The following is a 17,530-nucleotide window of genomic DNA, read 5'->3' as shown; positions in this document are numbered from 1 at the left end:
CAGCTCCACCTTAAAGCTCATCCTGTTTTTCTCCCTCTGTGTCTTTTTCCCACCCTCTCCAGAACATGCTGATGGTCTGTGCTACCGGCTGACGACTGTGTGTCCCACGGTGAAGCCTCAGACTCAGGGACTCGCTAAGGACGCCTGGGAAATCCCGCGAGAGTCCCTCCGACTCGAGGTCAAACTGGGACAGGGCTGCTTTGGAGAAGTCTGGATGGGTAAGAGACCCTTCATGTAGCGCCGAGTATGTGTGTCAGTGAATGAACGCTGGGGCCGCTGAGTCTGCTCCTCACAAATGCTTTTTTTTTATCATGGATATTTTCATTGTGCCCGTTCACACTATGAATGGGCAATGTAAAATCCATTCACATGGCAACTTGGGAATAAGGGGTGCGGGCGGTGGCACTTTGACACTTTTACTGCAGAGAGTTAGTTGGCGGTTAGCTCTATGTTGGTGTCTGGCTTCCCGAGAACCCTCGTCGTTACCGTGTATCCTGCACCTTTGACTCTATCGTGGACCCCTGATAATAGATTTCCAGCCAATTCAGCACGTTGAATCCTTATCTAATCTTAATTTAGACAAATATTTTCAGGCCAAGGACCCCCAAACTGATTGAGAGATTAAATATGGAGCCCGTTCCTACTATGTGTGTTCTATATTAAACTCGACCTAGTGTTATGTATAAATATACATTATTATCATTATCATTTTGCATTCATTATGAAGCTTTCCCTTTACTAAAATATGTTGGATTCATGTTAATGTGTATGTAAAGAAAGAAAAATTACATTTTTATATATTTTAAAAAATATATATAAAAATGTCTAATCAACCAAAGATTTTGCATTTTGATCTAGAATAAATAAACTATAGAGCACCTTTTTGGCAGAAAAGCCGACTGCCTGTGATGACTTGTTGCTCTTCTCAGCTTCTTAGCCTATGAGCTAATAGTGACCTTTTGGTCCAGACACGGCGGGATTAGGTGACATGCTGGGACTTTTTGAAATTTGAATGCGAAGGCGTTACATTAGTCATCTGCTTTAACAATTCTGCTGCTCTTGAGCATCAGTAATTCGGCCGTTTATCACATTTAAATTAGCCTAGTAGGAGATTTGAAATTTCAGTTTTCTTCTTCTTCCACTGCCGATGCCAGCTGTAACTTCATATTTAGTACCCAAATATTAGAGGGGAGCTGTGTTTTTCAAGTAGAACTCTTCCTCATACTGACTTAACTATAATATATAAATAGAAGGTGTGAAACGGGTGCCTGATAACGATGCGTTTTTGGGGAGAGATTTTTTTTGTACTTTTGTTGTGAGATTCTTCATTTAACACACATAACTAGCTAATTTATTACTGTGTAAAATCTGTCAGCAGAACTTGTGAAGAGTGGTTGTGCACATAAAAACTTAGGAGCTTTAATTATTGGAACTAGTGGGCCGACCTCAGGATCTGTCCTACCAGGATACTCTGGGTATTTATCAAACATGCAGCACTTCCTATATCAACAACACGCATACATAAACACACCCCGAACAACTGATGTCTGACACTTGTCATGAATTAGTAAAGAATATGAAGAGTTTTGTCGATGCATGCTTACCCGTCCATTAAAGGTTTACGTGCAGGACCATCCATTGTACATTATTAATAACTTAATGTACACTTAATGTAAATGAACATATAAGCAGGCAGCGTATATAAGGCTGTTTATAGAATTGGTTTCCTTAGTAATAAAGTTTTGTAGGATTATCCTGGGAAGTGCACTTGTCTTGTCACCACAGTAGCCCACATACCGGTGCATACACAAGCGTAAAAATGTTTGCACACAAACACACAAGTTTGCATGGCTGTCTTTGTGACATTTATTGACATAATGCATTCCCCAGCCCCTGACCCTAACCATCTCAACAGTGCTTTTAGAGTATTGCGGCACCTAGACACGCCTAGTCTCCGCTAGTGCGAGCCATTTTTACTTGTGCGCTCATGACTTTTGCTCGATCTGCAACTACGCCACCCGAGCACTAGACGGCGCTGTGACTTTTTTTGCCAGTCGAGTTAATTTTTGTTTCTGCATTTACTGATCCAAAACAATTAAAAAAATAGCGGCAATGGAAAAGCTGCTGGAAACACTAAAGCGGGAACATGCTACTACCAAGCACAGCTCTTGTGGTCAGCTACAGCGCTAGGCTCTGCGTAGGGTGTACGTAGGTATCTGCGTTATCGCCATATCGCGTCAACTTGAGGTCTAAACTGCAGGTAACTATAACCTAACCTAAAACTGAGTCTTAATCCTCTTACATCTTTGTAAATAAGTGTGGACTGGTCAAAATGTCCTCACTTGGCACAAATGTCCTCACTTCGATGGTGTAAAACTCAGCACTGGACCTCAAAAAGATAGCTGTACAAGAACAAACACACGTGTTTGAATGGCTATCTTTGTGAGGACATTCAATGATGTAATGCGTGTTCTACCCCCTTAACATAACCATCTCTATTAAGTGCCTTAACCTTACCATTATTGTCATCTTTACCCTAAAACCGAGCTGTAACCCTCAAATAGCCTTGTAAAAAGTGTTGAGCAACCGAACTGTCCTCACTTTGCACAAATATCGTCACTCCGATGGTGTAAGACTCAAACTGGTCCTCAGAAAGATATAGCTGTGCGAGAACACACGTACAGAGCCCAGTAATCACAGGTCACTTCCTACGCTTCATGTCTCTGGCCCGCATGCGATAGACGGGGGGGGGGGGGGCCTTTCAGCAAACACGACTCTCTTCTTTCATCACTCAGCCTTTCATTAAGCCTGGCCTGCAGCAAGCCTCGACCTGCAAGCCTCCTCTGTGCAATCCCAGGAATCCCTCTCTCCGTTTTTTTTTCCCCCCCTTGTCCGTGATTGCTCAGCTACAACTTTTTCTTGCTGCAAATCTGCTCTGCTCGTGCTTGTTTTACCCATTGCCCTCATTTTCTCTGCTCTGCTGCCACCAGCCCATGTTAGTATTACCAGATATAATCACTGTCCTAGTTTGTCCTTCAGCCTGTGTGTGCATGCGTGTGCGTGTGTAGAGTTTGTTCAGTATGATTCATTCATGAAGGTCAGCCTCATGACGGAAGCAGTGGATCTCCTGCCTCAGCTCATTGTATGTAAACAGGGCGTGAGTAAGTGGCTCTGAACCAGGAAGTGGCCGATTATCTCAGCTGTCATGTTCTTTCTCTCCTGAGCTGCTCTTTACATGCGGGAACACCGCCAGAGATCAGCAGCACGACGCTGATAGATCTAGTTTAATCACTTAAAATGGGTCAAATGTGTGCGTCAGTATTTTTAGTATTAAACGGTATATGTCAATGTAAGGAATATCTTTTGAATTGAATTGTCTCCTCAATCCTAATACAGTTTAATACACATTTCAGGCACATGGAACGGCACGACCAAGGTGGCGATCAAGACCCTGAAGCCGGGCACCATGTCTCCGGAGGCTTTCCTGCAGGAGGCTCAGATCATGAAGAAGCTAAGACATGACAAACTGGTGCCGCTCTATGCCGTGGTGTCCGAGGAACCCATCTACATTGTCACAGAGTTCATGGGAAAAGGTGAGGAACCGGGGTTCAGTTTCCCCAAACTAGAAGTCACGCAGATGTACTTAAATATAAAATATGGAACACCAGGAGCTGAATGCAAGTGGGAAATTTCGCGCTTCCGGCTACATCCGCTAAACCCGGGCCAGCTGCCCCTCAAATAAAGGTGTTTGCACTTTGTTGTTGGTTGGTCAAAATGCGTTTCTTGCTTCTTCTTACATCACTCTAGCGTCTGAGATCTTTTTCTAAAGACGCTTTGTGCAACTTGCAGAGAATAATGATTTGCTGCTGTGAAACGGCAGGTTCACAAATAAACACGAGTAAATTTGGTTCCAATTCATCGTCTTGGTTTTAAAAGAGAAAAAAGAATGAATAGACTGAATTGAATAGATGAATTTTGCAGTGTTTTATTTAAGAGGGAGAAGAGTAAGTTGTTTATTCGCCGCACTTTGTCGAGGAAGGTTCTCTTTGCTCTCAGAGTGGGATTCCTTGCGTCACAGATCTTTTCAGAGCTCCGTTTACGTCAACCGTATCCGCGCTTCTTGTGATGTTTTGCAAGTAGTATGCCCGTAAAATATGAAAGGTTGGCTTAAAGTTGGCGGCGTACTCCGGAATAAAGCGCCTTCCGCTGACGTTATGAACCAGCCCATGCTGTTATTCACCACTTCTTGTTGATCATCACTCTTTTGCCGACGTATTCCCACCGCGCCGTATTCTCGGCGGTTTAACAACCTTTGAAAACACTAAATTAATTTGCGGTTGCGATAAGTTTGAGGAACTTCGAGGTGATGAATCTGAAAGGTCTTTCAAACAGAGTTACCGCAAATGCGGAAGTTTTAATGGAACCGTTGGAGCGTAAACGCGTCACCCTCGATGCATTTTTGATAAAATATTTATGCATGAGAAGAAACCTGTTTACACACCAATCAGGTCATTAAAAGAAGAAATCACTGAAGGCTGACGTCAGTAAAATTGATCGTCTTGTGACAATTCAATGTTCTGCTGGGAAACTTTTGGACTGGCACGTAGCACCCTCAGAAGACCCATGTCCATTTGTAGGCACAAAGGAAACCTACACAATATTAGGAAGGTGGTCATAATGTTTTGCCTGATCTGTGTATACTAAGAAGATGAAATTTAGCACAAACTTTGGACTGATTGTAACTTTTAGAACATAAAAGATGGAAGAACGTCTTAAAGCAAAGTGTTTTTGTGTTTTTTTTTCTGGCCTTTTTATTTGTTGTGTTGTGTTCAATCACTGCGCAGACATTTGTATTGACTGTGCTCGTCTTCTCTGTCAGGGAGCTTGTTGGACTTTCTGAAGGAGGGAGATGGGAAGTATCTGAAGCTGCCCCAGCTGGTGGACATGGCCTCACAGGTAGGATCAAAACGGGCTCGCTCCGGAGCTGCAGCTCCCACTGTGCCTCTCACCGGCCCAGCTGAGCTGCTGCTCCGACTGTGAGGGAGGTTGTTATCATGCGTGTGCAGCGCTGCAGTATAGGCGACTTTCCAGCTATGCGTGCTGGTGCGTGGGAGTCAAATATCCGAGACCTGGAAATAAGCGTCTCTGTTTGTTCTCCATGTGGCTGCCATATTTATTTAATATCTGCCCCCCCCCTCGTCCTCCTCCTCCTCCTCCTCACCTTGTGTGTGCCTCCCCTCGTTCCCCGCCACTTAACTGCCTGTAGCACTTAAACGCCGCTCACCGGAGGCCCACTTAAGCTCGCTGGTGCAGTCGCAGAGTGTGATCTGCTCTTAATTCGCCTCTCCACGCTCGCGGGCTCCCTCTCCTCCCTCTCCTCCCTCTTCTCCCCACTCAGCCGAATGTTTGAGAATCGATCTGACACCGGCTGAAACTCGGAGACGCCTCAGAGGGAGTAGACGTTAAGAGTTTGGGGGGTGGTGTTTGACAATCGGGTTCACGATGAGTCCGATTCATCGCCACAGACGCGGATATTCCCCTTATTTTTCCTCCCTCTGTGGCTCAAGCCTTAAGATCAGTAAAGTTTTATTCTTTTATAAAGTGTCAATTAAATGTTTTCTTTCTTGACCCAGATCGCAGACGGCATGGCCTTCATCGAGAGGATGAACTACATCCACAGGGACCTGAGAGCTGCCAACATCCTGGTGGCTGACAACCTGGTGTGTAAGATCGCCGACTTTGGCCTGGCCCGGCTCATCGAGGACAACGAGTACACGGCCAGACAAGGTGTGTGTTTGGGACGGGGAGCAGCTGGTGTGTTTGTGTTTGCGTCTTGTCTGCGTTTGCGAGGACGTGCAGGTTATAAATAGAACTCATTCACTCTGAACCTTTGGCACACAGGCTAAACCTTCAGCGTACAGTAGCTCTTAAGGAAACGACCTCTCGCTCGTTACTTCTCAGGTGATCGTCAGCAGAGCGTCTTCGCACACTTTTTTAGACGACTAAATACAGATAAATACAAATAAGCAACAGATTAACCAGAGATTATGAGATTTTGTTACAGTTGATCCTTACACGACTTGAGGTTCACACCCTCTCATCATACACTCTGTTACTTTGGTTTAGTTTTAACCCTTTTCCTGCATTTTAACCTGATTACAGTGTTAATTTAACAGATTAGAAGTAAGTGATCATGTAGAAATAATAGATCCTCTTCCCCCCTTTTCACAAATTTTACTCTCTGTTTCCCAGGTGCTAAATTTCCCATCAAGTGGACAGCGCCCGAAGCTGCGTTATTCGGCCGCTTTACTATCAAATCAGACGTGTGGTCGTTTGGTATACTACTGACTGAGCTGGTGACCAAGGGCAGAGTCCCGTATCCCGGTAAGGAGAACACACGCCATCGAATATCAAATCATCAAAAAATATTATACACGTCTCAGCTTCACCTTTGCCTGTTTGTTTAGCCTTAAGCGGCTCGTCATCTTGATGATAAACATGAATGAAGTGGTTCATCAGCCCAGCTTTTTTTTTTTTTTTTTAAACTTCACACATGTGCAGATCAGAATAGAAACGTGTGTAGGCGTTGTGAGTCAACGCAGGTGCCTAGTGATTTATCAGCGCATGGGAAAGCACCCCTCTGCACAGCTCCCTGCTCACCGCTCACCGTCTGCCGCCTCCTCACTGCCCCCTGCTGTGTCAGAGCGGTACTGGCAGAGCCGGCGTGCACCGTTAACACTGTTTGACTGGCACCGGTTACAGAGCGTGCCATATGGGACTCTTAACCGCCGTCTCTCTTAGAGGGCCATCTGGCTCCTGTGGCCTTTCATGGTTTCAGTGCGTCTTTCTAATTAATTCACCCCAGAGCTGCAGATTCTGGAGGGGGGTGGGGGGTAGGGGGGACTCGAGTCCCTTCTCAAAACTCTAGTGTGGTCGTTTGCGTCTCTGTTTCGGCCCTTGTCTTAATATGTTGCATGACAGCGTAGGGACATTCGCAGGTCGGTATACCAAGCCTCTTCTGTTTTAGCTCCACTATATTTAGATATCTGCACACACTTGGATATGTGACAGACTTTTATATATATATATATATATATATATATATATATATATATATATATATTATTAGAGCGTAGGCTTTCAGGTGTAAGACATTAATCATGCTAACACCTCAGCATCCGACATACCGCTGCCACCATATCCGGGCCTCAGCAGTTGTTCTCGGCCTTTTCCTCTCTCAGGGTATGAGATAATCTGATCCCCACTCTCCCACAGTGAGACGGCGGGGAGGGAGAGAGGGAGGGAGGGGAGGGGGGGTTGAAGGATGCGGTCGCAATCATACCAGTGACTCTGTGTCATAACCTCTTTTAGCTGCAGTGGAGCTCCCCATGGAGCCTTTTCTGCGGCGTGTCACAGGGTTCAGGCTCGCTGTCTTCCTGTCTCTGGAAGGGATCCGCGGAGCAGGAAGAGGCCTGAGGATGGAGCACCGCTGTCTGCTTTGTGTTTTAAAATCCGCGCCTCTTATGAAAATTGAGGGTTTATGTCAGACAGGCTCTGTTTAAACGCCGGCACGTCTAGTTTAGTTGATCAAAATGTGTTTTTTATTTCACCTTTATTTAACCTCCTGAGACCCCTGCGTTGAGAATTACAAAAACTAAACATCATCTTTGAGCAGAGTGTTTAATCCAAACGTCCTCAAACGGGTACTTGCTAATTAGCGACGCTGTAGCTTGTTACTGGTGATAGAATTTGTTAAATTTGCATGGTGTATCAAACTGGAGACGTCAATAAGCATAAATAGACAAGTTTCAACCGTAAAAATAAAATAAGGTGAACACAGACTAGTGTATTGACCCTTTGATTCCTCTAAATGGCAAATAAAGAGGTCCACTTATTAGGACAATGGGTCTAAATGAAGGAGAATGAGCTATCACGAAACTAAAACCTAATGTCCCCATATGAGGACACAGGTTCTCAGGAGGCTAACCAGATAAAAAAGACCCAGTCAGATCAGGACCTGGCCTGTGTTGTACCTCTAATTTACTTTGAACTGAATTGTGAAAGTAGAAAGGCCGATCTGAAGCTAAACTCCAACTCTCATAGTTAAGTGTCGATTTCTGACAACGTGGTTGGTTCAAAAGCGTCACGTGACCGGACGTTCTGCCGGTCTGTGTTTATCAGAGAGGGGGACATTCAAACATGCAGTGACGTCTTCTCTAAGAAGAAAACTACAGCTCAAATTAGTAAGAAAAGTCAAAGAAAAGACACATGAAGGAGAGGAGAGGGGAAGTCAGACTCATCTGAGTTCATCCGGCCGTAAACTGTCTTTGGTGAAAGGAGACGAACAGCAATGACTCATCGTTCATGTTTCACGCTTGAATTAACTTATTGAAAATTGAATCTGATATTTGGATATTATGATATTATATACTTTAATATGATTATGTGATCAGTTTTAAAGAATTTAAGTAGATGTGGTTTTGTTACATAGTGGTTTCCAAGAGAAACATCCATGATGTTTCAATGTAAAACTTTAAAGGTCGTCTTCTTAAAATTAGTTTTTCTGCTACTTTTTCTCCCTAACTACATTCTGCGGGTATTTACAGAGGGGATTTTTCATATATCATCCATCCTCAGATTTATGTAACATTTTACTCCTAAAAACATTTTTTTTTTGTGTAAATTAGTGCATATTTAAGTGGATAACTCCTCTTTTGCATATTTAAATATAAATTCACAGAAAACTTATAATTTAAAAAAATATTGTATTATGTAATTAATCGACTGGAGAAGTTTCATGGTAATATCTGTTAGTTAAAACTTTTACCCTATCCCACTGTAGTGTCTCAGAAACACAGACGCTGCTGAATGGATTCCCCGTTGTCTGTCTTTTAGAACAGAGCGAAAGGCCTCAAATGAGATCAGACGTTCCCAGTTCAGAGAAACCGTCTGAACAATGTTCGTGCGGCTTTAAAGCGCTTTCTTTAACTGCGCTATATAAATCCTCTCCACGTTTGTCTGTATTTTCTCAGGTATGGTGAACAGAGAGGTCCTCGAGCAGGTGGAACGAGGTTACCGCATGCCCTGCCCCCAGGGCTGCCCCGAGTCCCTCCACGAGCTGATGAGGCACTGCTGGAAGAAGGAGGCGGACGAGAGGCCGACCTTTGAGTACATCCAGTCCTTTTTAGAAGACTACTTCACGGCCACAGAGCCGCAATACCAGCCGGGAGACAACCTTTAGTCCGGACGGTAACGGAGCGAACTCTGGCACGCCGAGCTGCACGAGCGGAGATCAAAAACAACAGAGGAGCGTGGAAGGAGTCGATGGTTGCGGAGGCTTTGGATCCTTTTTTGTTTTTCTTTTTTTTTTTTAACGAACTAGCTCACAATGACACCGGCCTGACATACCTGAAAACTGAAGCTCGTCCCCTGAGGACCAAAAGTTTTGGGGGGGAAAGCGCCCCGAGCGTGCAGATCGGTGCCGGTACGTTAAGCTCCGGGAACTCTGCTAATCAGAATAATCCACACGGGCTGGCCACAACACTGTGATCAAAAAGGTTTCAGATTAACTCGCGGACGCACAGCTTTTCCTCTTCTTCTTTTTGTTTTTTTTTAGTTTTTTAATTATAAATGCTCCCTCTCTTCTCCAATTCCCTACTTTTTATTTTTATTTTACAACTTGAGTCTTTAATATTAGAGTCCAGATCTTTTTTTATATGTACATGAGTTTGGTTTGAACGTGTAAGGTTGTTTGTTTTTAAAAAGTGACCGATAACTGTGGTTTGAAATGTCAAGTATGTGCTGCGACTGTTGAGCTTTGATTGCGAGTTGCGAAGGGAAGTCGGTTGGAGGAAGAAAAAAAAAAGGATGAACGAATGTACTGAGAGATCAAAGCAGATGTACATATTTAAAGAAAATGTATTTTAGCAGGTTTGACGAGGTGGACGATTGAGAGGCGGTTTGTATGATTCTTTTTTTTTAACACAGTCACTTGAAAGGCATATTACTATTAGTTTTCTTTCATTTAATCTGGGACTTGAAATCACAAAGAGGTATTTTCCCGATTCACATGTGCGACTGTTTTATGTTTTTTTTTTCTGATTAACATTTTATAAATGTTTTAAAAATTTCAGCTGTGAAATTTTAATCGAGTTCATTTCTGTTTGGGGAAAATTGGCCATTTAAATGTGTTTGTCTTTCTGTGGCGCACATCCACACAGCTCAATGATGCAGTGGGCGCGTCGTCCCGTCGCTTAGGTGCTGTTAAGATGTTTTAATTTCTTCTCGGTTAAATCGCACAAACCTTCCTCACTCGTGTCTTCAGGACGGGAACGTTTTACCCGAAGCTACAACTCATCCAGTTTTCATTTTCTTATTTCCAGAAAGGGTGGATCTCTTCTCGGGTGGGTTAACTAGGACCAGACAAACTAAACCAACACCTTAGGCTTTTATAGGTATTAAAATATTCACTTCTTAAAGGTACGTTCTGTTCAGGTGTGTGCAGGTGTGGGAAATTTCAGACGATTCAGTACGAAAGATGCCACAAAGATGTGAACTTTTCTTTTTTTCTTTTTTTTTGTTTTGTATTTCTTTCCGTGCTCCACTTCACTCACAAATGTGTGATCGTTCCTCGAAGAGAGGGAGAAAAAAAAGCTAGTGGAGACGTGAATAATGAAATTAATGAGAATGGTAACTAATATGATTTTTGTACAGACAAAAAAAATAAAAGTTTTTCCCAAAGCTGTCATTTAACGCTCACGTTCTTGACGCTCGATCGACAAAACCAGGAAGACTCAGAGACACATGACACAAGTTTTTATTTACTGCCATTGGTTGACGACAGGTACGTGGTACATTTACTTCCTTTTTACGTTCATTTAAGTGCACTGATTTATTATGTTTCAGCAAGATGATTCTGCCTACTTCACAAACACGATCTAATTCTGCCCACAGTTAAAGTTCTGCATGAAAAGACGCTTCAGAAGTTTTACTTCTCCTCAAACCTGCTAACAGAGAAAGAAACATTATTTGAGTCATTTACACATGAAAGGTTTCTGAAAAGTCTGAGAGCATTGTTTTTGCCTGAAGCCTCATGTCTGATCACAACGTCCTTCTTCTCTTTAAAGGAATCTGGAAAATGACAAACTAAATGTATGGTCTCACCTGACCATCTCCTTGTACTTGTCCAGAGCCTCCTGCGTCACGTACTGGATGAAGGCGTCGTCCTGCAGGTCCAGCTCCCCGGGAACGGTGAGGATGAGTGGGGGGGAGTTCAGGATGTTCACCTCCACCTTGGTGTCGGTCACAGACATGTTCTGCTCGCTGTGGCTCTCTGGCGCCACCTGGAGGGGAAGTCATGATTATGAACTCAGAACTTTGTGACCACTTTCCTAATATTGTGTATGTCTCCCCTGTGAGGGTGTCCGGTTGTGTCTGGTTTCAGGGTGTTGTTAGTGAGGGGGGGTCTGTGGGTCCTGTGGATCATCCCACAGATACTTGGTCAGTTTGGGATCTGGTGAATTTGGAGGCCAGGTCAACACCTTGTGCTGGTTTTTCATGCTTTATATTTAGTTGTTCCGAAACCATTTTTTGTGTGTGCCTGTGTAAGGCTGCTGCCGTTAAGGGATGTCATTGCTATGGGGTAGTGGGGGTGTCTGGTCTGGTCTAGGTGGGTGCTACATGACTAAGTAGCATCCACATGCACTCATTTATGTGGCATTTTAAAAGATTTTCTATTAGTTATCCGAAAGTGATGCTTTAAGCACTTTTAGTTTTATGTGTCCCTGCTCACCATGGTGATGCGGAAGATATTTTGGGGAGTGCTTCCGTTGCTCGCGGCCTGACCAACCCAGCTGAACTCGGCCGCCATGTTGCTGAGCCAGTTGACCGTTTCGTCGGTGTGCTGTTGGACGATGGACAAGATCTCTTCATACTGCTCTCTGGAAACGTCCAGCAGCTGAGACACTTGGTCCAGCTCCACGTGCAGATCCCGGACGCTGGGACACTCTGTGGAGACGAGAAAGAAGATGAGCTCCACTTTTATTTTTATTTTAATTATGGCACTGGAATAAACACAAGCTGCAAAGTTGGTGCTTCACCTGAGAGCAGAGCTCCCTGACAGGCCTCGCACTGGTTTTGCAGTTGCCAGCACTCTGATGTCTGTCTGCGAAGGTCTCGGCACAATTTCATGTTCTGCAGGAAACGAGGGAAACTTTTCTTTCCTACAGCAAATGGAAACATAGAGTTTAGACGATCATTGTTACACCTGATGCACACTTTCATTTCGCCTAGACTGAGCCACGGCAGCTCCATCGATCCCCTCACCGCCTTTCTTCTCCTCCTCCACTGCCTCGTGGACGTCGTCCAACGCCTGAGTCACCACGGCTCCGAACTCCTCCACCACGCTCTTGCCAAAATCGAAGAAGGACTCCAGCACCTCCTCCAGCCCCACGCCCTGCAGGAAGCCCGAGTCCCGGCCGGGGTAGAAGGGATCCGAGGTGGCTTCCTCTACCGGGACGTCGGAGCCGTTCAGCAAGGCTGTCTGGAGGACTTTGTCGAGCCTGCCGCTCACGCTGGACGCCAGGGTGATGCTGCGGTTCACCAGCGTCCCCACTCTGCTGACCAGGCGGTTGAAGGAGTCCTCGACGCGGGTGACCTCGGAGTCCGTGGTGTCCGGGCCCTGGTTCACCAGGATGTCCCCGGCCTCCGTGCGGGGCTCGCGGCGGCCGAAGCGCCTAGAGACTCTTTGGAAAAAGGTTTCCACCTTCAAAACAGAATTCATAAAAAGTGCATTTACTTAGCTGCGATTTGAGGCAATGCAGAACACAAGGTGAGATTTCAGCCGACAAACGTGCATTTTTATTTCTGTATCCCCTGTAGGAGGATGGAGTTTGAAGGTTAGAAGAGGAGCAGCTGCATTTTTCATACCTTAGTGTGGAAAGTAGCAAAGCCCCTGCGGCAGGTGGAGGTATAGAAGCTTTTACACGCGTCCTCCAGACAGGGTCTGCACTCCTCCCACTCAGACTGCAGGGAGTCTTTGCACTGCTCCTCCGCCTCCTCCAGCTTCTCCGTCACCTCCTTAGCCAGCTGTTCTGCTCCCTAGTGGTGGAAATGAAACCACTTGGATATTTTCATCATCAGCTGAAGCTTTTCTTTTTTTTTCTTGCTCAGGAAAGTGAACCTTACTTTCTTCTTGTCGCTGCTGTGTCTCAGCGACTTCATGAGGTGTTCGTGCTTCTGCCCGTTCCTCCACAGCACCTCCTTCATCTGCTTCACCCCGTACAGAGCTCTCCTCACCTCCTTATCCACGAGCCTCTCGCCATCCACGGACAACTCTGGGGGAGAGAGTAGGTACGCATCAAAATATCTAGAATGGACTGAACAAGCCCCTCTGGAGTGCTGGAAGCGATCCTGCTCTGCCGACTCACGTTTTAAGGTGTCATCGGAGACGGCCTTGGACTCATCGGCCGGAGCGGAGTTGAAGACGCTCAGCGTCGCCGCCAGAAGTGTCAAACCAAGCAGGAGCTTCATTCTCGGGTTCAGTCACAGTTTTTGAAATCTAAAAGACGGAACACGTGCGTGAACAGAGGTTTTGCGTGAAAGTGCAGACTCGACGCTTGGCAACACGCTCGCAGATTAACAGCTTGCATACACAACTCTGTGTGTACACATGCATGCATAAACACATGTTCCAGTTTAAAAAAGAACAACAGGTTTAATTTAGTCTGACCCAGAAAGGTAATAGGATTTGAGCTTGAGCTTGAGCTTGAACATCAGCACCATGCATGGTTATGTGCCGGCCTGCCACTAGGTGGTGTTGCTCACCTATCTGGACCTCCAGTCCTGCTATCATCTGTTCTTCATAGGTGGGATAGAACTGTCCAGATTTAGTTGGTTGTACAACACATTCCCCACAGCAAAACTAAGTGAGATCATGAAAAAAAAAAAAACTGAACTAAAATAAAAGTTAAGGTAAGTTTGGAAGCGTGATTTAAAAGAAGGTCCTTCAGGTAAATAGTTTGGAACACAGTAGGAGGGAAGTAAGGCTCATTGGGCTTGAGTAGATTTATGACGCAGGAAGGAGCAAAGCTTTTAAAGTAGTTAGCAAAAGTTTCAAATCAAAGCGAATCCCGGTACGTTGAGGGTGATGACATGGTTCACATGCTGAAGCCTAAACATGGGGAGCGGCGCTGGTCCAAGTGTGATGAGATGAATGCGTGCAGATGCATTCAAGTGCATAAAAACTTGAAGCGTCTACAAAGTTCTGACGTCGGACAAATCAAGACTGTTCTAAGTCGAAAATCACGTCTAGGTTGTAGGCGTAATCCCTGATGCAGTTATGCAAATGTCATCTTCTGAAATTAGAAACCGGGGTTCCTATGCTAGTGACCGGAAGTCTCTTTTGTCCAAGTCAGGTTCCTGCTCAAGACAAGTGATGAGTTCTGTGTTTAAACAAAGCCAGGTCCTGTCTTGTTGTTTGATTACAATCATTCAAGCTGAGTTTTTGTTTTCGCTGTAATCCGTGCCATCGATGTGTCAGCAGTCGACATGTGAGCACCAAACCTAAACTCCATCTCAGCAGAGGGCGACGTGGCGAGTCCGTGTTTACGTCTCAGATCATCTGCTGTGCCCCGAGGCCGGGCTCCATCAAGTCACAAAAATATACAAACACACAAAAAACTGCTTTCCTAACTGCTAACGTGCTGGTCTGCCCCGATTCAGCCATGAGAGGAGTTACACAATTTGGCATCCAGCAGGGATTTACAGTAAACTCAAATTGATACATTATTGGTTTAAGCCACTGCTAAAAGAATGAATGCCCTATTTTATCCTGTTGATGAAATGTCTAATTTTAATCAACAATGCAACATACGTGTTTAATTATTAGTAATAAGAAGTGATGGTTAAACAATTAGAGCTGCTGCTCCTGTGCCACTGTGACGTATTATGCTCTGATTATTAAAACGTGTTCATCAACCGACTATAAGACTCAGCAGAAGTTGCATACAGTACCACACTGTCATTAACACAAGGTGACGAGAACCTTCACAGCAGAGTAAACTCACCGGCAGACGACAGAAGCTGCTTCTCTGCAGACACAAACAAATGAAATGCTCCGTGTGGACGGCAGGTGCTCTTGACCACGTCTATTTGTGCTCTTTCCACTTGAGCTTTATCCTCTTACTGACTTTGGTTGATGTTGATGCCCATTAATCCTGCGTTCGTCACGCTGGAGGAGTGTTCTGCAGGAGAGACTGCTGATTCATGTCAAAAACACTGTTGACTATTAGACCAATTGATTAGTTATTCAAATTAGGCTTTAATAACATGATATATAATTGTTAGGCTGAGGAGGAGAAAGGCTAGAGGAGGGGCATGAGTCTGTCGTGTAATTTTATTTGAGGTACAGCAAAACATAATAATTTCTAATTATCCATTTCATTAAATTATATTAAGAAATATATTAAATTTGACAAAACCTCTCTTTATGTTCTGCAACCAGTTTTTAACACACACACACGTTTCTATAGCTGTCTTTGTGAGGACTATCAGTGACATAATGCCTTCCCCAGGCCCCAACCCCAACCATCTCCACTAAATCTCCACCCAACCCACAACAATAACCTGTTCACATTTACACTAAAACCGACTCTTAACACTGAAACAACCTTGTAAAGAAGTGAGGACCAGCCAAAATGTCCTCACTTTGCACAAACATCCTCACTGCGATTAACTGTACCTGGTCCTCAGGAAGATGCCTGTACAAGAACACACACACACAAATAGACAAAATGTTCTTAGTTCAGTGTTTAAATTTGAAACTACAGCAGCTCCTTTCAGTCTCAATGATGTTTCTTTCTTTTTTTTCTTCTTCTTTTTAATGGCTATGTTTCTGGCATTTGAAGCGGTTCATGAAGTAATCGCATCCTTTACTTGAGTGACGCGCTAAACTAAAAGTACTGGTTTGGTAAATTGGACCTAACTGGATAAATGGATTAATAGTGAAGCAGCAGGTTAACGTTGTAGCTGCTGCAGGCAGAGAAAGTTGTTTTGTTTGTTTGTTTTTTACTTTTTGCAGTTTCATACACAGACACAAAAACCGAGGATGAAACTGAGGCTACAGCATGTGATGGATAAGAGAGGAGAGCCTGGTATTTATAGGAATGTTTCCAGAGGAGGGGAAAAAATGTACTGTCTGGTAGATGAAGACCTCGCTTACACATTAACAAGCCTTTATAAGGTACAGTATTAGGGCCACCCATGAGAAAAATTAAAACTTAGAGGAGGTAGATTTTTTTTTCATCATGTACTTTGAGAAAAAAGTTGAAAAAAAGAAAAGACGAGCATCAGGACTCTATGGCGTGAGTGACAATATCCACACCGCTGTTTACATGCAACAGTCCAGTATAATATATCAGCAGTATATCTGAAAAAATAATTGCACTTCAATTTTAAATTTTAAATATTAATTAAGCCCCAAAACTCTTCCGCTGAGTATCACATACGGTACTGCTGGTTTGAAGGTCTACTTTCTACTTTCAACTTTTTTCTCAAAATTTCGACTTGATGAAAAATAATCTACCTCCTATTTTCTTTTTTTTTTCTCATCGGTGGCCCTGATATGTATGTGATGTATTTTCAGTGTGTTTTATATCACACCTTGTGTAAAATCTCAATCTCAAAAGTAATGAAGGACGTAAAATAAATAACGTGGAGTGAAGTATAAAGTGGCATAACATGGAAATACTCAAGCACAGTACAAGTACCTCAAAATTGTACTTCAGTACAGTTCAGTACTTGAGAAGCTGTAGTTATTTACCACTACCAGGAAGTTGATCTTTGATTTGTCAGAATTAGCTTCAATTATTTATAAGAGATCAAATTAAAATTTAAGTTGGAAATACATCTTCTTTACCTTTTACACTGCACTAAATACATTCACATTAAGTCCTGACTGTCAAGTGACGGCCAAAGTCGCTTATATAAAATTGACCACCAGTTATTTTTAGATCTATAAGAAGAATCTGGAGTATTTTTAGGTAAAGGAAGTATTCCTCTCAGCAGGAAGCCGTCTCCCGTCTCCTCACCTGATGAAATGTGAGGGACTCGGGGGAGGTCAGAGGTCTCCCCCGTGCCCGTCCCTTCACTGCTGACTCATCTCCCTCAGAAGTGTGCCCTTTTTCTCGCACGCTGTGACCCAGAAAACAGAATCCTTGCTGGATAATAATCAGAAACATGCAGCGCTTCAGCCTCTCTGACACATTCAGCACCTGGTCCCTATAACACCGCGGGGTGAAACGCTCTTCCCATGTTCTCCCACGGTTGGCCCTACACTTGAAACAGTCGGCAGTAAAAAAAAAAAAGAAAAGGGGAGCTCCAAGAATACAAGAATGCTGTTATTCCAGGAGTTCCTACAACTGGAAATTTAAGGAAGCGATCCCTGGTTTTTATTTGTTCGTCGTTAATCTGGCGTTGTCACTTCTCGTGCAAGTGTTTCCAAATTGTTTGGAGAGATTTATGAACTCCTCCG

At 44.0% G+C, this 17,530-nt stretch overlaps 2 protein-coding genes across 3 annotated transcripts in view; one reads left to right on the top strand and one right to left on the bottom strand.

The window, feature by feature from the left end:
- The window catches only part of yes1 (YES proto-oncogene 1, Src family tyrosine kinase), a 29,542-nt gene extending 18,795 nt beyond the window's left edge, over positions 1–10,747 (top strand). Inside the window, exons 7-12 of the mRNA XM_047589415.1 lie at positions 63–218; positions 3,414–3,593; positions 4,880–4,956; positions 5,634–5,787; positions 6,253–6,384; positions 9,033–10,747. Of these exons, the coding sequence (XP_047445371.1) occupies positions 63–218; positions 3,414–3,593; positions 4,880–4,956; positions 5,634–5,787; positions 6,253–6,384; positions 9,033–9,241 (908 nt within the window). The 3' untranslated portion in view covers positions 9,242–10,747. The remainder of the gene's footprint in view (positions 1–62; positions 219–3,413; positions 3,594–4,879; positions 4,957–5,633; positions 5,788–6,252; positions 6,385–9,032) is intronic.
- A 53-nt stretch (positions 10,748–10,800) lies between these two features.
- clul1 (clusterin-like 1 (retinal)) lies at positions 10,801–15,222 on the bottom strand. Of its 2 annotated transcripts, none has more exons than XM_047589416.1 (9): positions 15,066–15,222; positions 13,428–13,558; positions 13,186–13,334; positions 12,928–13,098; positions 12,325–12,763; positions 12,099–12,221; positions 11,792–12,006; positions 11,164–11,342; positions 10,801–11,006 (listed from the first exon to the last, which is right to left on the bottom strand). In XM_047589416.1, exons 2-9 carry the CDS (start codon positions 13,528–13,530, stop codon positions 10,988–10,990), a joined length of 1,398 nt encoding a protein of 465 aa, XP_047445372.1. In that variant the 5' UTR covers positions 13,531–13,558; positions 15,066–15,222; the 3' UTR covers positions 10,801–10,987. The 2 variants fall into 2 exon arrangements, with proteins under 2 accessions (XP_047445372.1, XP_047445373.1); XM_047589417.1 differs by having other exon boundaries at positions 10,801–11,003.
- Positions 15,223–17,530: the final 2,308 nt, after the last annotated feature.

Source organism: Mugil cephalus, chromosome 7 (assembly GCF_022458985.1).
Source record: "Mugil cephalus isolate CIBA_MC_2020 chromosome 7, CIBA_Mcephalus_1.1, whole genome shotgun sequence".
NCBI classification, from domain to species: Eukaryota; Metazoa; Chordata; class Actinopteri; order Mugiliformes; family Mugilidae; genus Mugil; species Mugil cephalus.
The sequence above is the reverse complement of the archived record's forward strand: the minus strand, read 5'-3'. Positions and strand labels throughout refer to the sequence as shown.

What these genes read in the sequence shown, in the direction of transcription:
- clul1 (XM_047589416.1), bottom strand. Translation starts at nt 13,530, where the DNA reads ATGAAGCTCCTGCTTGGTTTGACACTTCTGGCGGCGACGCTGAGCGTC. An exon ending in ACAGCAGCGACAAGAAGAAA is followed by an intron (nt 13,099 to 13,185) that starts GTAAGGTTCACT and finishes TTCCACCACTAG; the next exon opens with GGAGCAGAACAGCTGGCTAA. An exon ending in GGAGGAGGAGAAGAAAGGCG is followed by an intron (nt 12,222 to 12,324) that starts GTGAGGGGATCG and finishes CATTTGCTGTAG; the next exon opens with GAAAGAAAAGTTTCCCTCGT.